The 20,500-nt window shown below is 44.1% G+C and overlaps 1 protein-coding gene across 5 annotated transcripts in view; it reads right to left on the reverse strand.

Moving 5' to 3' along the window:
• Positions 1-20,500, reverse strand: part of LOC137328029 (protein kinase C-binding protein NELL1-like) — a 617,180-nt gene that overhangs the window by 77,626 nt on the left and 519,054 nt on the right. For 4 of the 5 annotated variants that reach the window (XM_067994100.1, XM_067994103.1, XM_067994099.1 and 1 more), the window contains one exon: positions 20,008-20,148. The exons of the other annotated variant lie outside the window; for it this stretch is intronic. In XM_067994100.1, the coding sequence (XP_067850201.1) occupies positions 20,008-20,148 (141 nt within the window). The remainder of the gene's footprint in view (positions 1-20,007; positions 20,149-20,500) is intronic. 5 annotated transcript variants of the gene reach the window in all.

The following is a 20,500-nucleotide window of genomic DNA, read 5'->3' on the forward strand; positions in this document are numbered from 1 at the left end:
GAGGAAAGCTGTAGACTGCAGGAAGATATCAATGGACTGGTCAGGAGGGCTGAAACGTGGTAAACGGAGTTCAATCCAGAGAAGTGTGAGATAATGCATTTGGGGAGGGCAAACAAGGCAAGGGAGTACACAATAAATGGGAGGATACTGAGAGGTCTACAGGAAAAAAGGGACCTTGGAGTGCATGTCCACAGATCCCTGAAGGTGGCAGGACAGGTAGATAAGGTGGTTAAAAAGGCATTTGGGATACTTTCCTTTATTAGTCGAGGCAAAGAATATAAGAGCAGGGAGGTTATGCTGGACCTGTATAAAACATTGATTAGGCCACAGCTTGAGTACTGCGTTCAGTTTTGGTCACCACATTACAGGAAAGATGTGATTGCACTAGAGAGGGTACAGAGGAGATTTACAAGGATGTTGCCAGGGCTGGCGAATTTTAGCTATGAGAAAAGATTGGATTGGCTGGGGTTGTTTTCTTTGGAATAGAGGAGGCTGAGGGGAGATTTAATTGAGGTGAATAAAATTATGACGGGACTAGATAGAATGGATAGGGAGGACCTATTTCCCTTAGCAGAGGGGTCAGTGACCAGGGGGCATAGATTTAAAGTAACTAGTAGAAGGATTAGAGGGGAGCTGAGAAGAAATGTTTTCACCCAGAGGGTGGTGGGGGTCTGGAACTCACTGCCTGAAAGGGTGGTAGAGGCAGAAACCCTTAACTCATTTAAAAAGTACTTGGATGAGCACTTGAAGTGCTGTAACCTACAGGGCTATGGACCAAGTGCTGAAAAGTGGGATTAAGCTGGATAGGTCTTTTTCGGCTGGCACGGACATGATGGGCCAAATGGCCTCCTTCTGTGCCGTAACTTTGTATGATTCTATGACCTGTGCTAATATCTCCTTATGTGGCTTGGTGTCAAATTTTGTTTGAAAATCACTCCTGTGAAATGCCTTGGGACATTTTACTATGTTGAAGGGGCAAGTTGTTGTTGTAATGCTTTGTTGGAATGTGGAGTGTGATCCAGGATGGGGAGGGGTGCTGCTTGGGAAAACTCCTGACAACAACAACTTACATTTATTCAGTGTCTTTAACGTAGTAAAATGTCCCAAAGTGCTTCACAGGAGCGATTATCAAACAAATTTTGACACTGCACCACATAAGGTCTCGGCAACTGAAGGCACAGCCACCAATGGTGGAGCAAAGAAAAGCGGGGATGCGCAAAAGGCCAGAATTGTAGGAACGCAGAGATTACGGAGGGTTTTTGGGCTGGAGGAGATTACAGAGATAGGGAGGGGCGAAGCTATGGAGGGATTTGAACACAAAGGTGACCCCTGATACTGAAGCATGCCTTCACGGTTTTAAGGTGCATCCTTTTACGACATCTGTCTTTTGTGAGTTGGTGCTGTGGACATTCTGACAGGCTCCATTTCTTCCATCTTCTGTTCCTCCAAATTGTCTGACTCATATTCTTCCTCCTCACACAAAATGATGGATTCTTAACCTCAAGATTCAGTCACAGGTTGAGCCATGATTTTGGAATATGCTCTCTCAGAAACATTTGATTTTAAAACGGTGTGCTCTATTCACTTAAAAAACTTTCAAGAATGCACACATTGCAACATAATGAACATGACCTTTGGGCTACAAAATTCTATATACGGAACATCGATATCAAGTTTTTCTTACAGTACATGTGGTGTTGTTGATGGACTAAATTAGGAGAACTTCCCTAGACATTTGACACAGTGAATGATGATATGATATAACTCAAAGGACTCAGTTCATGTGGTCTACAGCTCCCTCGTACAGTTACTCTCAAAATTAGTGGTGTTTTTCATTCAATGACAGTCTCTTTATTCCCTGCGGTGATATATCTCCAGGCTTGGCCTTCCACTTTAAGCCTTTGTTTTGAGCTCCCTTTATTACATACGTCACTCTTTCAAGGTCACACTGTTGGCTATTATATTCAACAGTATCACTGGTGATAAGGGATTCAAGATTACCATCCTTTTAGAAATTATTATGCCAATGTATGAAATTCTCTTTCCACAAAATATTGCATCGCTTCCTGTAACCTTGGCCTTAAATATTGTGTTCTGCACGTTTCCATCTGTGCACTGTAAGCCATGCTCATTAACAAAGGTTAAGTGGCTCATTATCAGTTATTAAGGGCATAAATTTGCATAATGTCATTTCCCTTTCCACAGGATGGCTCAACTTGCCATCGACAGGAAATTACATTGTGACGCGTCAAAAAATGGTATTCTTACAGCTGATGAAAACCTGTGAAGTTGCTGCCCATTTACGAACAAAAGTATCTTAATCGCTGCATTTCCAAAACTACGGCCCTACTGCTGTGTCCTCAGCCAAGCCCTTCAGAACACAGAGACCATGGGGTAAATTTGAACCATCAGCCAGCCCACTGGCGGAGCGCGAAGCCCGGCCAACTATGTCGGCTGGAGGCCTGGTCCATTATGAGGGCGATGCCCCTTTAGGCAGGTGGCGTGTGCCCCACTGCAGTCCGCTGGCAATAACGGGTGGCCCAAGGTAGGTCCGGGAGGGAGCCCAGGATGGCAGCAGCCCACATTATTCTTGTGGAGCACCTCCTGGTCCCACAAAAACGTACTATTAGCGATCCTCTTCAGCCGAACCATCAGGTAAAACTGGGCGGAGTATGCACAGCACGCGCTCCGCCCTAGTCTCCCAAAATGGCAACCGGGGTCTTATGTACCCTATTTGGACCGACTGCCTGAAACAGTTGGGCTTTCTGGCCATTTAGTGATAGGCCTCTTTCGGGATGGCATCTGCTCGAGCAGAAGTGGGAACGGGGTGGGAAGTCTCCCTCCTGCGATCATAGGTGCACAGTGTGTTACCTCACCCGCTTGCTTGTTCTAGAAACAGTGCTGGTTAGTTATTAAGAATCGTTCTGATTCTCTTTTCCTGATTCAACGTTTCTTTTTTGTGCCTTTTCTTTTCAATTGCAATTGTTTTCATTCTCTTTTCCCAGTTAATTCTTTCGATTTGTTTTCTTCCCTTCCTCCCTCCCCACCCCTCATGATAACACTGTCTGCTGTCCTTTCCATACGGAGAATTTATTACTATTATTTTCTTTCTTGATTGTGGAGGATGTTTTTTTATCCCCCATAGATGGCAGTAAAAAAAGGTTGAGGATATAGAATATAGAGGGGTGGAAACTGGCTCTGACCCGATTTTGGATCCAAACCCAGCAGCGCACCGACAGCAAACCAGGAAGCCCGAGGATGGCCCAAAATTGGCCCTCGGGCCTCATTTTTTTGCATGAGCCTCCTCTATTGAGCCCTTGCCAGCGAGGTGAGAAATGGTGGAGGGGGGGGGGTGTTGGAATAGCAACAGGGTGGGGGGGGGAGGGTTGGAATAGCAACAGGGTGGGGGAGGGGTTGGAATAGCTACAGGGTGGGGGGGGTTGGAATAGCAACAGGGTGGGGGAGGGGTTGGAATAGCAACAGGGTGGGGGAGGGGTTCGAATAGCAACAGGGTGGGGGAGGGGTTCGAATAGCAACAGGGTGGGGGGGTTGGAATAGCAACAGGGTGGGGGGGGTTGGAATAGCAACAGGGTGGGGGAGGGGTTGGAATAGCAACAGAGTGGGGGGGTTGGAATAGCAACAGGGTGGGGGAGGGGTTGGAATAGCAACAGAGTGGGGGGGTTGGAATAGCAACAGGGTGGGGGGGTTGGAATAGCAACAGGGTGGGGGGGTTGGAATAGCAACAGGGTGGGGGGGGTTGGAATAGCAACAGGGTGGGGGAGGGGTTGGAATAGCAACAGAGTGGGGGGGTTGGAATAGCAACAGGGTGGGGGGGTTGGAATAGCAACAGGGTGGGGGGGTTGGAATAGCAACAGGGTGGGGGGGGTTGGAATAGCAACAGAGTGGGGGGGTTGGAATAGCAACAGGGTGGGGGGGGTTGGAATAGCAACAGGGTGGGGGGGGTTGGAATAGCAACAGGGTGGGGGGGTTGGAATAGCAACAGGGTGGGGGGGGTTGGAATAGCAACAGGGTGGGGGGGTTGGAATAGCAACAGGGTGGGGGGGTTGGAATAGCAACAGGGTGGGGGGGGTTGGAATAGCAACAGGGTGGGGGAGGGGTTGGAATAGCAACAGAGTGGGGGGGTTGGAATAGCAACAGGGTGGGGGGGTTGGAATAGCAACAGGGTGGGGGGGAGGGTTGGAATAGCAACAGGGTGGGGGGGTTGGAATAGCAACAGGGTGGGGGAGGGGTTGGAATAGCAACAGAGTGGGGGGGAAGGTTGGAAAAGCAACAGGGTGGGGGAGGGGTTGGAATAGCAACAGAGTGGGGGAGGGGTTGGAATAGCAACAGGGTGGGGGAGGGGTTGGAATAGCAACATGGTGGGGGGGGGTTGGAATAGCAACAGGGTGGGGGAGGGGTTGGAATAGCAACAGAGTGGGGGAGGGGCTGGAATAGCAACAGAGTGGGGGAGGGGTTGGAATAGCAACAGAGTGGGGGGGGTTGGAATAGCAACAGAGTGGGGGGGGTTAGAATAGCAACAGAGTGGGGGGAGGCGATGATGAGAACTGTGGAGTCAGAGGGTGCATTCCTGCTCCTCCTGGTTCCACAAGTACTTTTTTAAAAATGTTCCTTTTAAAGAACTTAACTTTCTGTTGCGGTCGCTGCTTAGGCCGCAGTGACCGTTTATGAATCCCAGCTCCTGCTCCGCTCAAAGGAAACTAATTTCTGCAAGGGGTTGGGGTTGGGAGGGTGGGGATGGATGAACTCAATGAGGCTTCCCACACCTGTACTTTGTGAATGGCTTTCAGCAGCGCTGTTGTTTTTCACACAACTGAGTTCCTACTTGGCAGCCAGAGAACTTGCAAAATTAATTAGCCTTGCTAATGGTGAAGTAAGTAGTTACAGAAAGAGTGCAGGGGGATGTCAGCTTTTTATAACTTAACTGTCAAGCATACCTAATGTTCCATCATTTGTTCCGTAGTGAAAAGAAACTCTAGTTTACCACAGTGCAGTTTTTGCAGTGATGAACTTGGAAAATTCAGAAGGAAGCCATGAGCATTGAAGGCACGACATTCATTTGATAAGGAGTATGGGAGCACATTAACACTGCCCAGGCCGATTTGATTTTTTTATAAAAACACTTCTTTGGTGCGCATTCCAGCATTTTGGAGTCTCGTTTCATTCTGCCTTTTGCAGCCAAATGTAATGGTGAGCAGAGGAACTGAACCCTGAGATGAATCCATCAATATCACAATGTTACCTGGAAAAAGGGGCATCACAATTCTGTCAGAAAGGCCCAGATTAATATTGAATAGCAGATTTCCTACCCACGAATTAACGCACAGAATGACCTGTAATTCATGTGATCTCTTTGATGCACTATGGATACCACATGTACAATGGTAGGAACATGCATAACTGTACAGGTCAGAAAAGCTCCTCAGGTGCCTTAATTCACAGTTACCTGAAGCAGACATTGCAAACCAGACAAAAGTGTATTGATTGCTACATAAAGTGGATGAGGACGATTTTTAACAGTCAGTGCCAATTTCTCGCCTTAAAAATGGACGACCGGCATTTGAAAATGAGGCGGCCACCCCATTGATGCCCAAGGCTTGCCAGATGCAAATTTCACGCAGGCCTGTAAACGGTCAAGCACCCTGCCTGCCTGAAACAGAGTTATGGCATCTTAAATATGCGAATAGTAGTTGCAATTGCAATTTTCAGGCACAAATGGGGGAGCTGTATGCCGGGCATACCCTGCTCTGTTGTACATGGACATTGAGTGGCCTAAACAGCCATCCTTAATGAGACCACTGGTGGCTGTTCACAAAACAGCCCTGGGAATGTTACATTTTTTTTTGGTGGGCCCAGGAGAAACAGGAGTGTTCCTCCTGTGCCCCCCGCCCCCCACCGGCAAAAAAGGCCACCCTGTCTGTGGCCCCCACCTCGAATTGCGAATCCACCACCTCCCCCCCGCCCAACCGCCCAACCAGGCCCGACATGCCGGCCAGCTAAGTGTGGGATGCAGCTGATTTCTTACCCGCTCAGAACCGGTGAGCTGCAGTGGGGTGGGGGAGGCACCCGTTCGCTGGCTACAGTTCGCCATCTGGGCTTCAAAATAGCTCGGGCCTCATGTTCACTGTACTTGTAGTTTCAGTGTACGTCTACTGTGCGGGGTGCCTTAAAAGCAATCTGTGCTGCTAATTCTCATGTTGCGAGCTCTCCGTTATGATTGCTTGATTTGGTGATGTGATCTCTTTCTTGGTTGCACAATCGCCAGGAACCAACTTGGATGAAGGACATTGGAAATCAGTAGGATCCTGCAAGTGTGCAATTTGTTTTTGATCTGTGCCTGGATTAGGAGCCAAAAGCAACCTTTTGCATGTTGACTGTTCTGAGATAATGGGATTTCATGCTGTATTTGAAAGATAGACTCCTACTGTCTGAAGTCTGAAATGTTCCAAGTAATTGGTTTACTGGTTGCAATGAAAAGCAATTTATGTTTATATGAAATTCTCCCCGTGCAGTTTGCTTGAAAACCAGATGTTTATAATTACTGAAGAAGATAACATTTCTTCTGTCTGTTGGAGACTCATTTTTAATGCTCTGAGCTGAGCAGGTTGCCTTGCACGGGTAATATTTTTTACACCTAATTCAAGATATATGAAGCTTTCACCCCCCTCTGACATACTGCATCCAATTTACATTCACGCTTTATTCCAAGAAACAAGAGATCAATACTGCCACAAAGGCTACACATGAGATGGTCCAGTGATCGCGTCATAAAACTATGCAGCTCTATCTGTAAAGGCAGTTATGATACTGGGGTTTGTTCACTGAATATTGCTAAGTTGATGAGATGGAGATGTCCAGAGTTACAGAGAAGATAGCCTATCTCTTTAGTTCAAGCAGAGTGCATTGTGTCTGAGGTCCATCATTCATAGCCACATCCACCAACCAAGGGAGCTAAGACAGTTCACTGATTGGCCACTAAATGAAATGTCACTTAGAAGTGAGTCATTTCACTACCGACACCTTTCTAGTGACAGCTTGTCACTAGGATCTGCAGAGAACTTCACGACCATTAGAATCATCGAATCATAGAAGTTTACAACATGGAAACAGGCCCTTCGGCCCAATATGTCCATGTCGCCCAGTTTATACCACTAAGCTAGTCCCAATTGCCTGCACTTGGCCCATATCCCTCTATACCCATCTTACCCATGTAACTGTCCAAATGCTTTTTAAAAGACAAAATTGTACCCGCCTCTACTACTGCCTCTGGCAGCTCGTTCCAGACACTCACCACCCTTTGAGTGAAAAAATTGCCCCTCTGGACCCTTTTGTATCTCTCCCCTCTCACCTTAAATCTATGCCCCCTCGTTATAGACTCCCCTACCTTTGGGAAAAGATTTTGACTATCTACCTTATCTATGCCCCTCATTATTTTATAGACTTCTATAAGATCACCCCTAAACCTCCTACTCTCCAGGGAAAAAAGTCTCAGTCTATCCAACCTCTCCCTATAAGTCAAACCATCAAGTCCCAGTAGCATCCTAGTAAATCTTTTCTGCACTCTTCCTAGTTTAATAATATCCTTTCTATAATAGGGTGACCAGAACTGTACACAGTATTCCAAGTGTGGCCTTACTAATGTCTTGTACAACTTCAATAAGACATCCCAACTCCTGTATTCAATGTTCTGACCAATGAAACCAAGCATGCTGAATGCCTTCTTCACCACCCTATCCACCTGTGACTCCACTTTCAAGGAGCTATGAACCTGTACTCCTAGATCTCTTCGTTCTATAACTCTCCCCAACGCCCTACCATTAACGGAGTAGGTCCTGGCCCGATTCGATCTACCAAAATGCATCACCTCACATTTATCTAAATTAAACTCCATCTGCCATTCATCGGCCCACTAGCCCAATTTATCAAGATCCCGTTGCAATCCTAGATAACCTTCTTCACTGTCCACAATGCCACCAATCTTGGTGTCATCTGCAAACTTACTAACCATGCCTCCTAAATTCTCATCCAAATCATTAATATAATTAACAAATAACAGCGGACCCAGCACCGATCCCTGAGGCACACCGCTGGTCACAGGCCTCCATTGAGGGCACGAAACATTTAGAATTTTTGATAACCAGATATTAAGGCTCTGGCTTTAATCTTATCAAGTCTTTCCAGCTCCAGTTCTTATATGCTATCTTAATTTCTTTCCTCATATTTCTCAGCCCCATTTATCAAATGTTCTCCCCCCTTCGACCTCCTGTTTAGCAGTCATACATAAACTGACACCTTTATTCTGCTACTGCTTCACCTGACATTACACTGAAGCACAGCGATAGGAAGTAAGGAATTATGTGATCCTTACTTGCACATCAGCTTTGGCGCACATAACCCTTTACCGCACAAGGGGTTGATTCTGACTTGCCTGACCAAGAGGCTGGTGAGTTGCGGGGTGCCAAATGGGCATCTCGATAGAGTTTGCCAGATTGAGACCTAGGAATATTGGGCCACCTCAGCTGGCAGCTAGGGAAGTTCGGGGTGATTTTGGGGAGTGGGGGTGGGGGTGGGGGTGGGGGGGGGCATGATCATGGAAGGGGGAGTCCCGGAGCAGCAGCGGCCCAGATTATTTTTGCGACAAAAATACTTCCAAACTCAGCAGCCTTCAACCTCCCAAGTTGCAGCCACTGAAGAAGCTGTGATGGAACAATAAGGAAATGGCCATCTCTGCCTGGAGTGGGCAAAAACAGCTGTCCTTGGCTGAGGAGCTCAAGCACCAAGATCTCAGGGGCCCAGTCTTGAGAAGATCTATGATGCGGGAGCCTAGGTCTCATGATGGGCAGGCAGTGGAGACAGTTTCCTCTCATACTTAAGAAAAGACATACTTGCTCTCGAGGCAGTACAAAGAAGGTTCACTCGGTTAATCCCGGGGATGAGGGGGCGGACATATGAGGAGAGGTTGAGTAGATTGGGACTCTACTCATTGGAGTTCAGAAGAATGAGAGGCGATCTTATTGAAACATATAAGATTGTGAAGGGTCTTGATCGGGTGGATGCAGTAAGGATGTTCCCAAAGATGGGTGAAACTAGAACTAGGGGGCATAATCTTAGAATAAGGGGCTGCTCTTTCAAAACTGAGATGAGGAGAAACTTCTTCACTCAGAGGGTGGTAGGTCTGTGGAATTTGCTGCCCCAGGAAGCTGTGGAAGCTACATCATTAGATAAATTTAAAACAGAAATAGACAGTTTCCTAGAAGTAAAGGGAATTAGGGGTTATGGGGAGCGGGCAGGAAATTGGACATGAAGCTGAGTTCGGATCGGTCAATGCCCTGTGGGTGGCGGAGAGGGCCCAGGGGCTATGTGGCCGGGTCCTGCTCCGACTTCTTGTGTTCTTTAGATTTGTGGTTGGGATCAGATCAGCCATGATCTTATTGAATGGCGGAGCAGGCTCGAGGGGCCGATTGGCCTACTCCTGCTCCAATTTCTTATGTTCTTATGTTCATGTGCTGCAGATGGTGTAAAAGTTGAAGGAGTCCACAACCCTCATCTGTAATACAATGTAGGCGGTATGGCATGACGTGAGGAACACCCTGGTGCCTACAACAGTCCAGGAGATCAGTGCAGCCTCAAGATATCAGGAAGAAGCTTCGGAGAGGCAGCAATGACTGCTTCCAAAGATAACCTGAAGAGCACCCCAGCTCGGGACTTAATTGGGACTATTTGACCTGCTCTCATGCAGACCATTAGCCCAACTGAGTCTATGTTTGGCACTAGTGGGGTGCAAAGTGTTGCTGTTTCTCATGGCAGTGACAAATGTGTCACCGTCAATTCAGCCCCTCCAAAGCCAGCACAGGAGGGATCTTCTGTGGGTCGGGTGTTATCTGCCTGCATGACGTTGCATTCCTCCAGCTTCCATCTCTTCCTCCTCTGTGTCCTAATTATCCTCTTCTCCAAATTACAGGAACAATAAAAATCCCAAAGGGAAATCCATTATTTCACTGTGCAGAGGTCCCCTAAATTCTCAGGAAGAGTCAAGGCACAGCTTGCTTGAGAGATTGAGTAGAATGGGCCGATATTCTCTGGAGTTTAGAAGAATGAGAGGTGATCTCATCGAAAAGTATCAAATTCTTAGAGGGCTTGACAGGGTAGATGCAGAGAGGCTGTTTCCCCAGAGGGCTGTGGATGCTCAGTTGTTGAGGATATTCAAGACTGAGATCGATAGATTATTGGACACTAAGGGAATCAAGGGATATGGGGATAGGGCAGGAAAGTGGAGTTGAGATAGAAGATCAGCCATGATTTTATTGAATGGTGGAACAGGCTCGAGGGGCCGTATGGCCTACTTCTGCTCCTGCTCCAATTTCTTAAGTTTCACAAAGTGTCACTGCCTTTACAGTGGCAGTGATTTTCACGGGTGGTAGATGGATGGAAACGCAGGGAAATCCCGGGGGGCACTTGGCCACAACACCTGCTTCATTTAAATGCTTCTAGAGGGGAAAATCAGGGTCACAGTCGGTAAATCCTGACAGCCATTTCTAGGGCGGAGTTTTGGTAGAGGCCTCTCTGCACCCATTTTACTTGCCAGATCTCCCTGCAAATGGGCAGTTTTATTTAGGAAAGCTGTGAATCTGTCAGTCAGACTTTACTCTGGGTTATATTCTCAGTAAAATGCTGTCACCCATCATATATTGCAAACACAAATGAAAACAAAATGCAGTCCGAATATTAGCACCAGTACAGAAGCAGTATTTATCATACTTTATGACATAGATGTTGCAGAACATATAACTGGAATTCTTTTAAACAGATTTTTATTAATTGGAAAAAGTGGAATTTAAGAGAGTATTTACAATATAAAGCACTGAGATAACACCACCAGAGTAAAACTGTACCATTAATGATCGACTGATACAAAGACAGTTCCAAATATTGTATATTGGTTTTTAGTTGCAGTGTACATCCTACCCTACTGATTGTTGCTTATCACACATGGCGGCATTTAGCATCAAAGATACTAATATTTCACACACTTGGGAGTGACTGATGTACGACAAAATATTTCAACAATACGGAAATAATGTACCACTTCTCACACATCACCTGATTACTTTCTTTTCCTCATTAGCTGGGCAAATCCCATTGCCGATCTATTTCTCCGAATCCCACCCTCCCCATTCAGAATGGGCAGTTCAATAAGGTCCTCAATCATGTCCAGACATTGTCAAGTAACACAAATTACACATTTTATCAAACTTTACCCCGCTGTTCACCCAGGGGACGGTGTCTGCGGACACATCGCTTCTCATTTCCAAATCAGTGGCCTTGAAAAGCTCTCTACGACCAGAAAAATATCCCTTTTACCTGCTCTACATATCTGTATTTGTTGCCAAAGCGCCCTTGTTCTGAATTTTTTTCAAAAAAACAGCGCTGTTTAAATGCAAGTAAACACTTTCAACATAGGATAATGAAACAATAGTGAAAATAGATCGACAGTCCAAGACTAGAAGCTCCTAATAGGTTCTGCTGGTGGTTAAGTGACCAGCTGACCTCTTGGTATATTTTGCAGAACTGGTGGCCACTGCCAGATTAAAATATTCCAACAGCCCCCAATAGTATTCATGCCAGAAAAGCTGGATGGAACACTTAGGTGCTCAGAGAGACCCAGGCTATAAGCAACAAAAATATCAATTCAATTGTCTCCTTTGCAAAATTTGAATGCATGGCTGAGGTCTCCAACCATCTCCAAGAGGGGAAAGGTTTTTTAATATTTTTATATATGTATATAAATATATAAACAAACCTTTGGACTTCCTAAACGTAGCTGACTTTAGTTTAAATGTTTGAAGAGCACGGATTCTTCTGCGACATTTCCAAATATTTACATTTTTAACTGTTGTAAGAGAGCTCTGCCCATCTCCACACACATACACAACCAGCATTGACATCTAATCTCATTGAATCTCAGGTTATTTATCAATGCTGAGAATGGAAAAACGGGTAGAGATGCAGTCTGATTTTCTATTGCATCCCTGCAATGTCAAACCATTATCAGCAGCATCAATGGCTGCAGAAAAATAGGTTACCAAGTGGTCGTGATAACTTGAAAGATTAGGGCCTTACAATTACCACTGAAAGAACCATCTGCTCCCAACCTGGGGAGGGTTCATCAACATCTTATGGAAATCAGACCTTTTGGCATTATACTAAAAGGGTGCCTTCAAGAACATCAGCAGCATCTTATATCATAGTATTATAGTAGGTACAGCGCAGGAGGCCTTTCAGCCCATAATGCCAGTGCCGGCTCTTTGAAAGTGCTGTCCAATTGCTCCCATTCCCCTGCTCTTTCCCCACAGTTCTGTAAATTTTTTCCCTTCAAGTATTTGTCCAATTCCCTTTTGAAAGTTACTATTGAATCTATTCCCACCACCCTTTCAGGCAGTGCAATCCAGATCATTACAACTCACTGTGTAAAAAATGTTTCCTCGTGTCATCTCTGGCTCTTTTGACGATCACCTTAGATCTGTGTCCCCTGGTTACCGACCCTTCTGCCATTGGAAACAGTTTCTCATTATTTACTCTATCAAAATCGATCATGATCTTGAAAACCTCTATCAAATCTCCCCTTAACCTTCTCTGTTCCAAGGAGAACAACCCCAGTTTCTCCAGTCTCTCCACATAACTGAAGTCCCTCATCCCTGGTACCATTCTAGTAAATCTCTTTTGCACCCTTTCTAAGGCCTTGACATCCTTCCTAAAGTGTAGTGCCCAGAATTGAACACAATACTTCAGCTGAGGCCTAACCAGCGTTTTATAAAGCTTTAGCATAACTTCCTTGCTTTTGTACTCTCTGCCTCTATTTATTATCTTCCACATTGTTTACTACATTTCCGAGTTTCGTGTTATCTGCAAACTTTGAAATTATGCTCTCTATACCCAACTCCAGGTCATTAATAAATAACAAAAAGAGCAGTGGTCTTAATACGGACTTTTGGGGAACACCACTGTGTACTTCCCTCCAGTCTGAGAAACAACCGTTCACCACTACCCTGTAACTTATGGTAAAATACTGACAATCAATAAGTCAAAAGAAGAAAATACAAAGCGGAGATAAGAAGGGACAAGAAGATCCATTTGAAGAATGACAGAAAAGTACATTTTTATTATGTTCTTGGAACAAACTGTTTGCTGGGAAGCGACCACAAAACAGATTACCTGAAACATCAAAGGAAATGCATTGATAACTGACCTGTGATGTTAGCTCTGAAAGATCTGTTGACAGTTGTTACACATAACTGCAGAGGCGGCTGAAAAACTAAATCAAAACGTAAAAGGTAATCCCTGTAAGATGCTTCTCTTACAGTAAGAAATGGTTGGGAAGCAAAGTTTGTCTGTTCAATACAGCCCAAATGTCTCGATTGAGATTGGTGAATGCTCGCTCCTTGCAGAATCCGTTTTATTACCACTGGGTAACCTATTTTTCCATGTAATGTCAGCTGTGGCTCAGTGGTAGCACTCTCATCTTTGAGTCAGAAGGTTGTGGGTTCACATCCCACTCTAGACACTTGAACACAATATCTAGGCTGACACTTCAGTGCAGTAATGAGGGAATGCTGCATTATTGGAGGTGCCGTCTTTCGGGTGACACATTAAACCAAGGCCCCGTCTGCCCTCTCAGGTGGATATAAACGATCCCATTGCACTATTTCCAAGAAGAGCAGGGGAATTCTCCCAGTGTCCTGGCCAATATTTATCCCTCAACCAACATCACTAAAACAGGTTATCTGGTCATTATCGCATTGCTATTTGCAGAGCCTTGCTGTGCTCAAATTGGCAGCCATGTTTCCTACATTACACTTCAGCAGTACTTCATTGGCTGTAAAGCACTCTGGCACGCCCTGAGGTAGTGAAAGGTGCTATATAAATGTAAGTTTTTCTAGCTTTTCTTTTATTTCCAACCAAAAAAAAATTGCAAAAAATTTAAAAATATTTCAAGTATGATTTAATCGGTCTTATTTATTTTAACCTAGTTAACGGGTTCACACAGCCCGGATCGGTAAAACTCATTAAAGCAGTTCGATTTCACCCGAGCCTTTGAGGTGAATGTCAAAAATAAGCCACAAATTCCAGGAGGTTAATGCTTTATGTGAAAGTAGTGCCATATGTGATTTAATAATAGATTAAAAAGATAAAAGAAAATCACATTCACTGTGTTGTGCCTTAAAGGCACTCGTAAATTCCTCACAGTGTGCTCATTGTTATCTGGCACTTGGAGCACAGAAACATTCAATCCTTCTCATATGGATTAAACCATTTAAATTAAACAAAAGGGCAGCAATAAAGAAACAAAAGGCAGACACCTTTATTTATTGGACTTTTACTTTCTCATCCACTTCTTTCTATTTGCAGTGCATCACTCTATAATCTATTCCCAACAAAGAAGAATTGACTGTAACAACTTCAGACCTTAACAATGGCTTCTGTTTTCATTAAGGCAGTAGTTGCTGGCGATGTAGGATGCGTCGACATTTCTGGGGATGGGAGAGCAGAGCAGGATGGTGTATGGGGTGGGGGCCACTTCAGAAACACCATACTGGTGGGGTGGGTCTGCACCCTTGGAGTCGGCCTGCTTTTTTCTTCCACCAGACTCTTGGGCCACTTGGGGCCTGCTGCTCTTTCCCAGTTTTTCATGCTTCTCATTCTACATGCATATCCCCCTCACTCTGTGTCTTTTGTGTATCATTCATTTCTCTTATTGTTCCTCCTTTTGTCTCACGGGCATATAATTTCTGCCATTGAACCATCTTCTGCACTCCACCTAAGCACATCACAGGTCATTCCGTTTCTTTTCTTGCGTGTGTTTCCCTCCCTCCTCACCACCACCCTCCCCCACCCCTTTCTCTCGTTGTGCTACTTTTTTAAATGCTATTCATCTGTAAGGTCTGACGAAAGGTTTTCGACCTGAAACGTTAACTCTGTTTCTTTCTCCACAGATGCTGCCTGACTTGCTGAGCTTCTCCAGCATTTTCTGTTTTTATTATGTGAGATCTTCCAGTGCTGGGGAAGGGTTCTATACCCGAAACGTCGACTTGTATTTGCTCAACAGATGCTGCCGGAGCTATCGAGTGTTTCCAGTGTTTTCGACTACTGTTAAAGAAGAAAACAGGCCCAGATCCCGTCTAATCATAGAAAATAACGGGGAGAGGGCAGAAGAAAACATGGTTTTCGGGTGGGTTGGGAATCTATATATATATATTGTGATGCACAAGGCATTGCAGTTGCGTGGGACAAGCTGGACAGACCAGAGAGCCTTTTCCTGTCCGTCATTGTTCCTATAGGACATTCTTGTAAATGAATGGACCTTTACTACACAAAATGAATGAAAGAACTTCCTAACATATAGTTAGGCTGAATGAACAGTCCTGTAATTGTTCACTGGGATCTGGCATCCAATAAGCAGCTATTTGAATCCCAATAAAGTCTGACAGGTAAGAAGTTAGGCCGGCTAGACTTGAGTCACTGTGAATCAGAGCTTGAGGACAGAAACCAAATGTACATCCTCTACATTTAGACTCTATCCAATTTATTGTAATGAAGTAATTCTTTGAATATTTACTAAGAACACTTTTGGATGTCAAGTTTATTTTTTCAGTTGTCAGATTGCAACTATGCAGGTGAGAGATTGCAATGTAGTGGTAGCTCTATTAAGGTTGGAAATCCATTATAGAAACTTTAGCCAGACACTGCTATGGATAGGTCATTCACCAGCAGGTAGCAGTTCAGATTGCCCAGTCTCCGAGCTACTTGGACTGAAAGAAATCGCAAAAGCTTCAAAACTGAATATTTTCAAAAGAATTAAGATGTGGGTCCCTCAATGGTTCATGGAGTAATCCTGCAAGTGACTGAGATATAAAGACCAGATAGGTTCCAAGTTTGAACCCCAGTCTGTGATAAGTCTGCTGATCTCTGCCAGGTCAGCAAAAGGGAAACTACCCTCGGACTCTGGCTTCGGGAGGGGAAAATCAGCCACGGGTTTTATTCCTGATCCACATCGAGTGATCCCTGCTGGAAGTACACATATAGATGTCAGACGTGGAGAGGATCTGACTGGGCTGTCATGCCCCCTACAGCCAAACAGCCTTCCAACACGGGCAGTCATCACACATAGTCACAAAAGGATGATAGCCACTATGATGAGGTAATGAAGAGTGTCCAGCACCTGTGCGCGAAAAATTCAACGCTTGAAGAGGGGACAAAATTGGCGAAATGAAATGAAAACCAACAAAAAGATCTTTGCACAGATCCCAAGTATTAACAACCCGGTGTGCTTCTCATGGGTTAGCTTAGTCTAGTTTGAAAAATCATCTGAAGAAACTTTCCAACAACCACAACAAATAGCAAGGTTGCACCCCCTCACCCCAGACACTTTGACAACACAAAGACCCTGGTTAGACAAATCAGATAGATTTTTTTCAGAAAATAAAAGTTAGGGATGCAGCATATGAGTAATTCGAGACATGACCTGTGTTGCTGTAGCAAGCTTTGGTGGAAAAAGGTAACTTTGGACCAGTGGTTCCCACAGCTCTCCACCACTGGGGTTTTCCCTGTGTTATTTCTGGGCTTGCTGTAGACTTAAATCGAGTCACGTCGAAACGACAGAAACAGGTCATTCGGCCCAACTGGTCTATGCCGGCGTTTATGCTCCACACGAGCCTCCTCCCTCCATCTAACCCTATCAGCATATCCTTCTATTCCTTTCTCCCTCATGTGCTTATCTCGCTTCCCCTTAAATGTATCTATTCTATTTGCCTCAACTACTCCTTGTGGTAGCGTGTTCCACATTCTTACCAGTCTTTGGATAAAGGAGTTTCTCCTATTCCCTATTGGATTTATTAGCAACCATTTTATATTTATGACCTCTAGTGCCGTGGGATCTTTTACAGCCAACTGAGAGGGCAGATGTGTACCAAACAACATCTGCATAATTTATATTAAAGGACATCTGCCAGACGTGAGCCCATTCCCACATCTAGATCTGCCTATAACCGTATTTTTCTCGTCTAAGGTCCTAACACCTGCACATAACTTTGGAAAATCCACAAACTTGTGGACAGTTCCCCCAATGCCTTCATTTGGATCAAGTCCCACTCCAAAGACTTGAGCACATAATCGAGACTGATACTCCCAGCGCAGTACTTGAGGGAGTGCTACACTGTCGAAGGTGCCGTCTTTCATATGAGACGTTAAACCAAGGCTACATTTGCCCTCTCAGGTGGATGTAAAAGATCCCATTGCACTATTTCCAAGAAGAGCAGGGGAGTGCTCCCCAGTCTCCTGGTCAGAATTTTTTCCAATAAGTTGCCCACCACCGAGGTTAGGCTGACTGGCCTGTAATTTCAAACTTTCAAATCAAACTTTCTCCTTCAGTAACTTTGGAAAGAAGACACTATGCAATTATATAACCAGACCCTATAATTCCAGAGGGTTCTCCCACCATAACTTTGGTGGGACATTAGTGTAAGTCCCAGAAAAATGGCCTAAAATGGCTGTTTTTAGCCATTTACAATGGGGCACAAATAGTTCCCAAAATAGCGGTGAAGCTCAACAGCGCTCTCAGTTTTTAGTGGCGAATTGAAGGAGCAAGTTCCAGCGTTCGCACATACGCAATGAAATGTGGAAATCTGGAACTCACTCCTCGTGGATCGCTGGCGAAATGACAGCTTTGAATTAAAGGGACATCGCACGCTGCAATCAGAGAAATCATTGAAAAAGTGCAAACTTGCTTATCTGCCCAGCTGGAAAGTAACTAAATATGCCAACAAACAGGTACGCTTAAAAATTCAGGTCTAAAGTAAGTTTTAACAGCGCGATAAGTCTTAATGACTGCGAAACAACTAAAAATTATTTTTTTTAAATGTGGAGTCTCATATTACTCCTTATTTTAATAGTTTTTGGTCATTAAAAAAAGTTTTAAATTAAAAAATTATTTTTTTTTTACTTTTCCCTTCTGTCTCTTTTATTTAATTATTTCTATGGCATTTTATAAAAAAAATTTAAATTTTTATTTATAATGTCATACAGAATACTAACTTTAAATGAATGAAGTCTGAATCTGTGAGCATGACTTCTTTTCCTGACGGATTTTGTGGGCGTGTCTTCTCTTCTCACAGACTTCTCCAGCCGCAGCAACTCACGCTGCTCAGAGGCTGGGTTGATAGCACACATTTTTTTTAAAGTTCAAATTCAAGCAATTTGACGCCACAGCGCCCACAGTAAGTAATTTTGTTAATTTAATTCACAGGAGTGGCAGTGACCGTTGCCTCGCCGCTTGGAGCAATTTCTGGCCCGTTGTTTCTCCTGGGGTCTTGCCAAGAGAACCCCTTGCAGAATTTCCAGGCACCACTCACTCTTTTACAGCCAGATCCTAATTTGGAGATACTTCAGCCATGTAGCTCAGGCAAGATTAAAACACTTTTCGCCAATTGAGCCAAAGTACGATTCTAACTTTAACCACAAGAAACCAGATCATTACAACTTGTTACGGATCCATGCCTGTGGATGCATCATAGGAGAACGCAAATTCATGAGTACTTTACAGTTCTTGCAAATTTCTCATTAAAACTACCTTTTCCCCTAGCCTATTTCACTCGACAGTGAAGCCTTTGTGAGGTCAATCTTTGGTAAGAACTACTTTCTTGGTACTTATGAATAATAGTAAGATTTCTCTTTTTTTTTGAATTGCTTGATTTTTGTGTCAAAAGTGAAGCATGTCAGTGCCATGAATGGAAATGTTCTCTATTTCGGGCTGCCAATATCCTGTTTTGTTCTAGGGATAGTAGAATGCATTGGAGCCCAACCCACCAAAACAACTACACGCGCCCTTACAGGAGGGTACAAATAATAAATTGAAAATAGGTATCAATAAACTTAAATATACCCATGGCAGGTTGTGCCAACTGAAGAGTCAATGTTTTCTCAGTACCCGTGGTTACGGAAAGCACTGAATCAATGCTTATATTCCATGGTGCGTATCAGGGATCGAAACACGGGCAAACAGGTGCACAGACCCTCCTCGATAATATTATTAACAGGCACATGAGGGCAATTTTCACGTAGTGATGGGGAGATAAAAAAATCACCCCCATAGTGTCAACATCCAATATTCCGAGATCAGTTATAGCGTAGTCCAGATCAAGAGTCAAGTTATCTGTAATCCGCCCGAACTCGAATCTTCTCATATCACACCTCGAGTAATATGTCCAGTTCTGGTCAATGAGATACCCAGTCTTAGGAGGTTTGAGTTATGAGGAAAGACAGAAGAAACTTGGACAATTCAGCCTCGAAAGGAGGTGAATGAGTCAACTGCATGCAAAATAAGAGCCAAGTTGTGTGCGCACTAAGTTTTCAATTTAATAATCCAGTGTAGATCAACACCCCTGTCAGACCACCATTGAATGAGACCTGAAATTTATTTTAAAACATCCCCTTTTTAATTATAATGATTATTGGCTGAATGCTGATTTCCTGGAGAAGGTTTCGCGACATCGAGATATGTGCCACAACTGACCACCAGACATGCTCTAACAGATGCATGTAAAACCTTTCCATTAATATTAATATTGTGGTCCTTCAGTGTATCGGAGATGGATGGGAGTTGGGCTTATTTCCCCATGCCTTTCTGTCTACATACTCGCATCTGATAAAACAAAGGCTCGTTCCATGCCCTCATATTCTTATGGAAGAGAAAGAATTGAAATCCCTCAACAATCAGAATGACTTTCCAGCTGGATTAAAATGAATTACAACTAACCTCCCTCTGTATTGCATTAATTTTTCCCGCAGAAAAAAAAATTCTTGAAGGCATTTGTTTCCTCAATTCCAACAGTAATTTATAGAAAACACAAATTTCAGTGAGTTGTAAGATAATACATTTATCATTATAAATAGAACAAATGTCTATTGGAATGACAGCAATTGTGTTTAATTGCTTACCAATGCAGGTCTCTCCGGTGAATGAATAGTTGCCGTTGTCATGGTAACCAGCCCTGCACTCACAGTGATACCACCCCGGTAGGTTGACACAACGGGCGTGATTGTGGCACTGTATGATGCCTTCGGCACACTCATCAACATCTGTCTCACAAAAAATATAGGACATATATGAGGGGCAGCTCTTTAATTTCACATCACACATAACTGATGCACCTTATGATTTCCATGGCCCTCACAGCATGAAATGTTGACTGCAAACAGTATACTTAATATGGAAATAGAATTACGTAACTTTACAAATTTCTTCACTACATTTGCTTTGAGTAAATTTGTTGGGATACAAAGGACAAAATGGGCCCATTAAACTATGATTGATGTTACAATGACAATACCGCCTTAAGTGGCTATTTGTCAAAATGTGTTTAAAAGTATTAATGGTCCATAAAAGGACCCCCTGTGACATTAGAACTCTCACCGTTCATTTCTGATTTCA

The sequence above is a fragment of the Heptranchias perlo genome, chromosome 12 (assembly GCF_035084215.1).
Source record: "Heptranchias perlo isolate sHepPer1 chromosome 12, sHepPer1.hap1, whole genome shotgun sequence".
NCBI lineage: Eukaryota > Metazoa > Chordata > Chondrichthyes > Hexanchiformes > Hexanchidae > Heptranchias > Heptranchias perlo.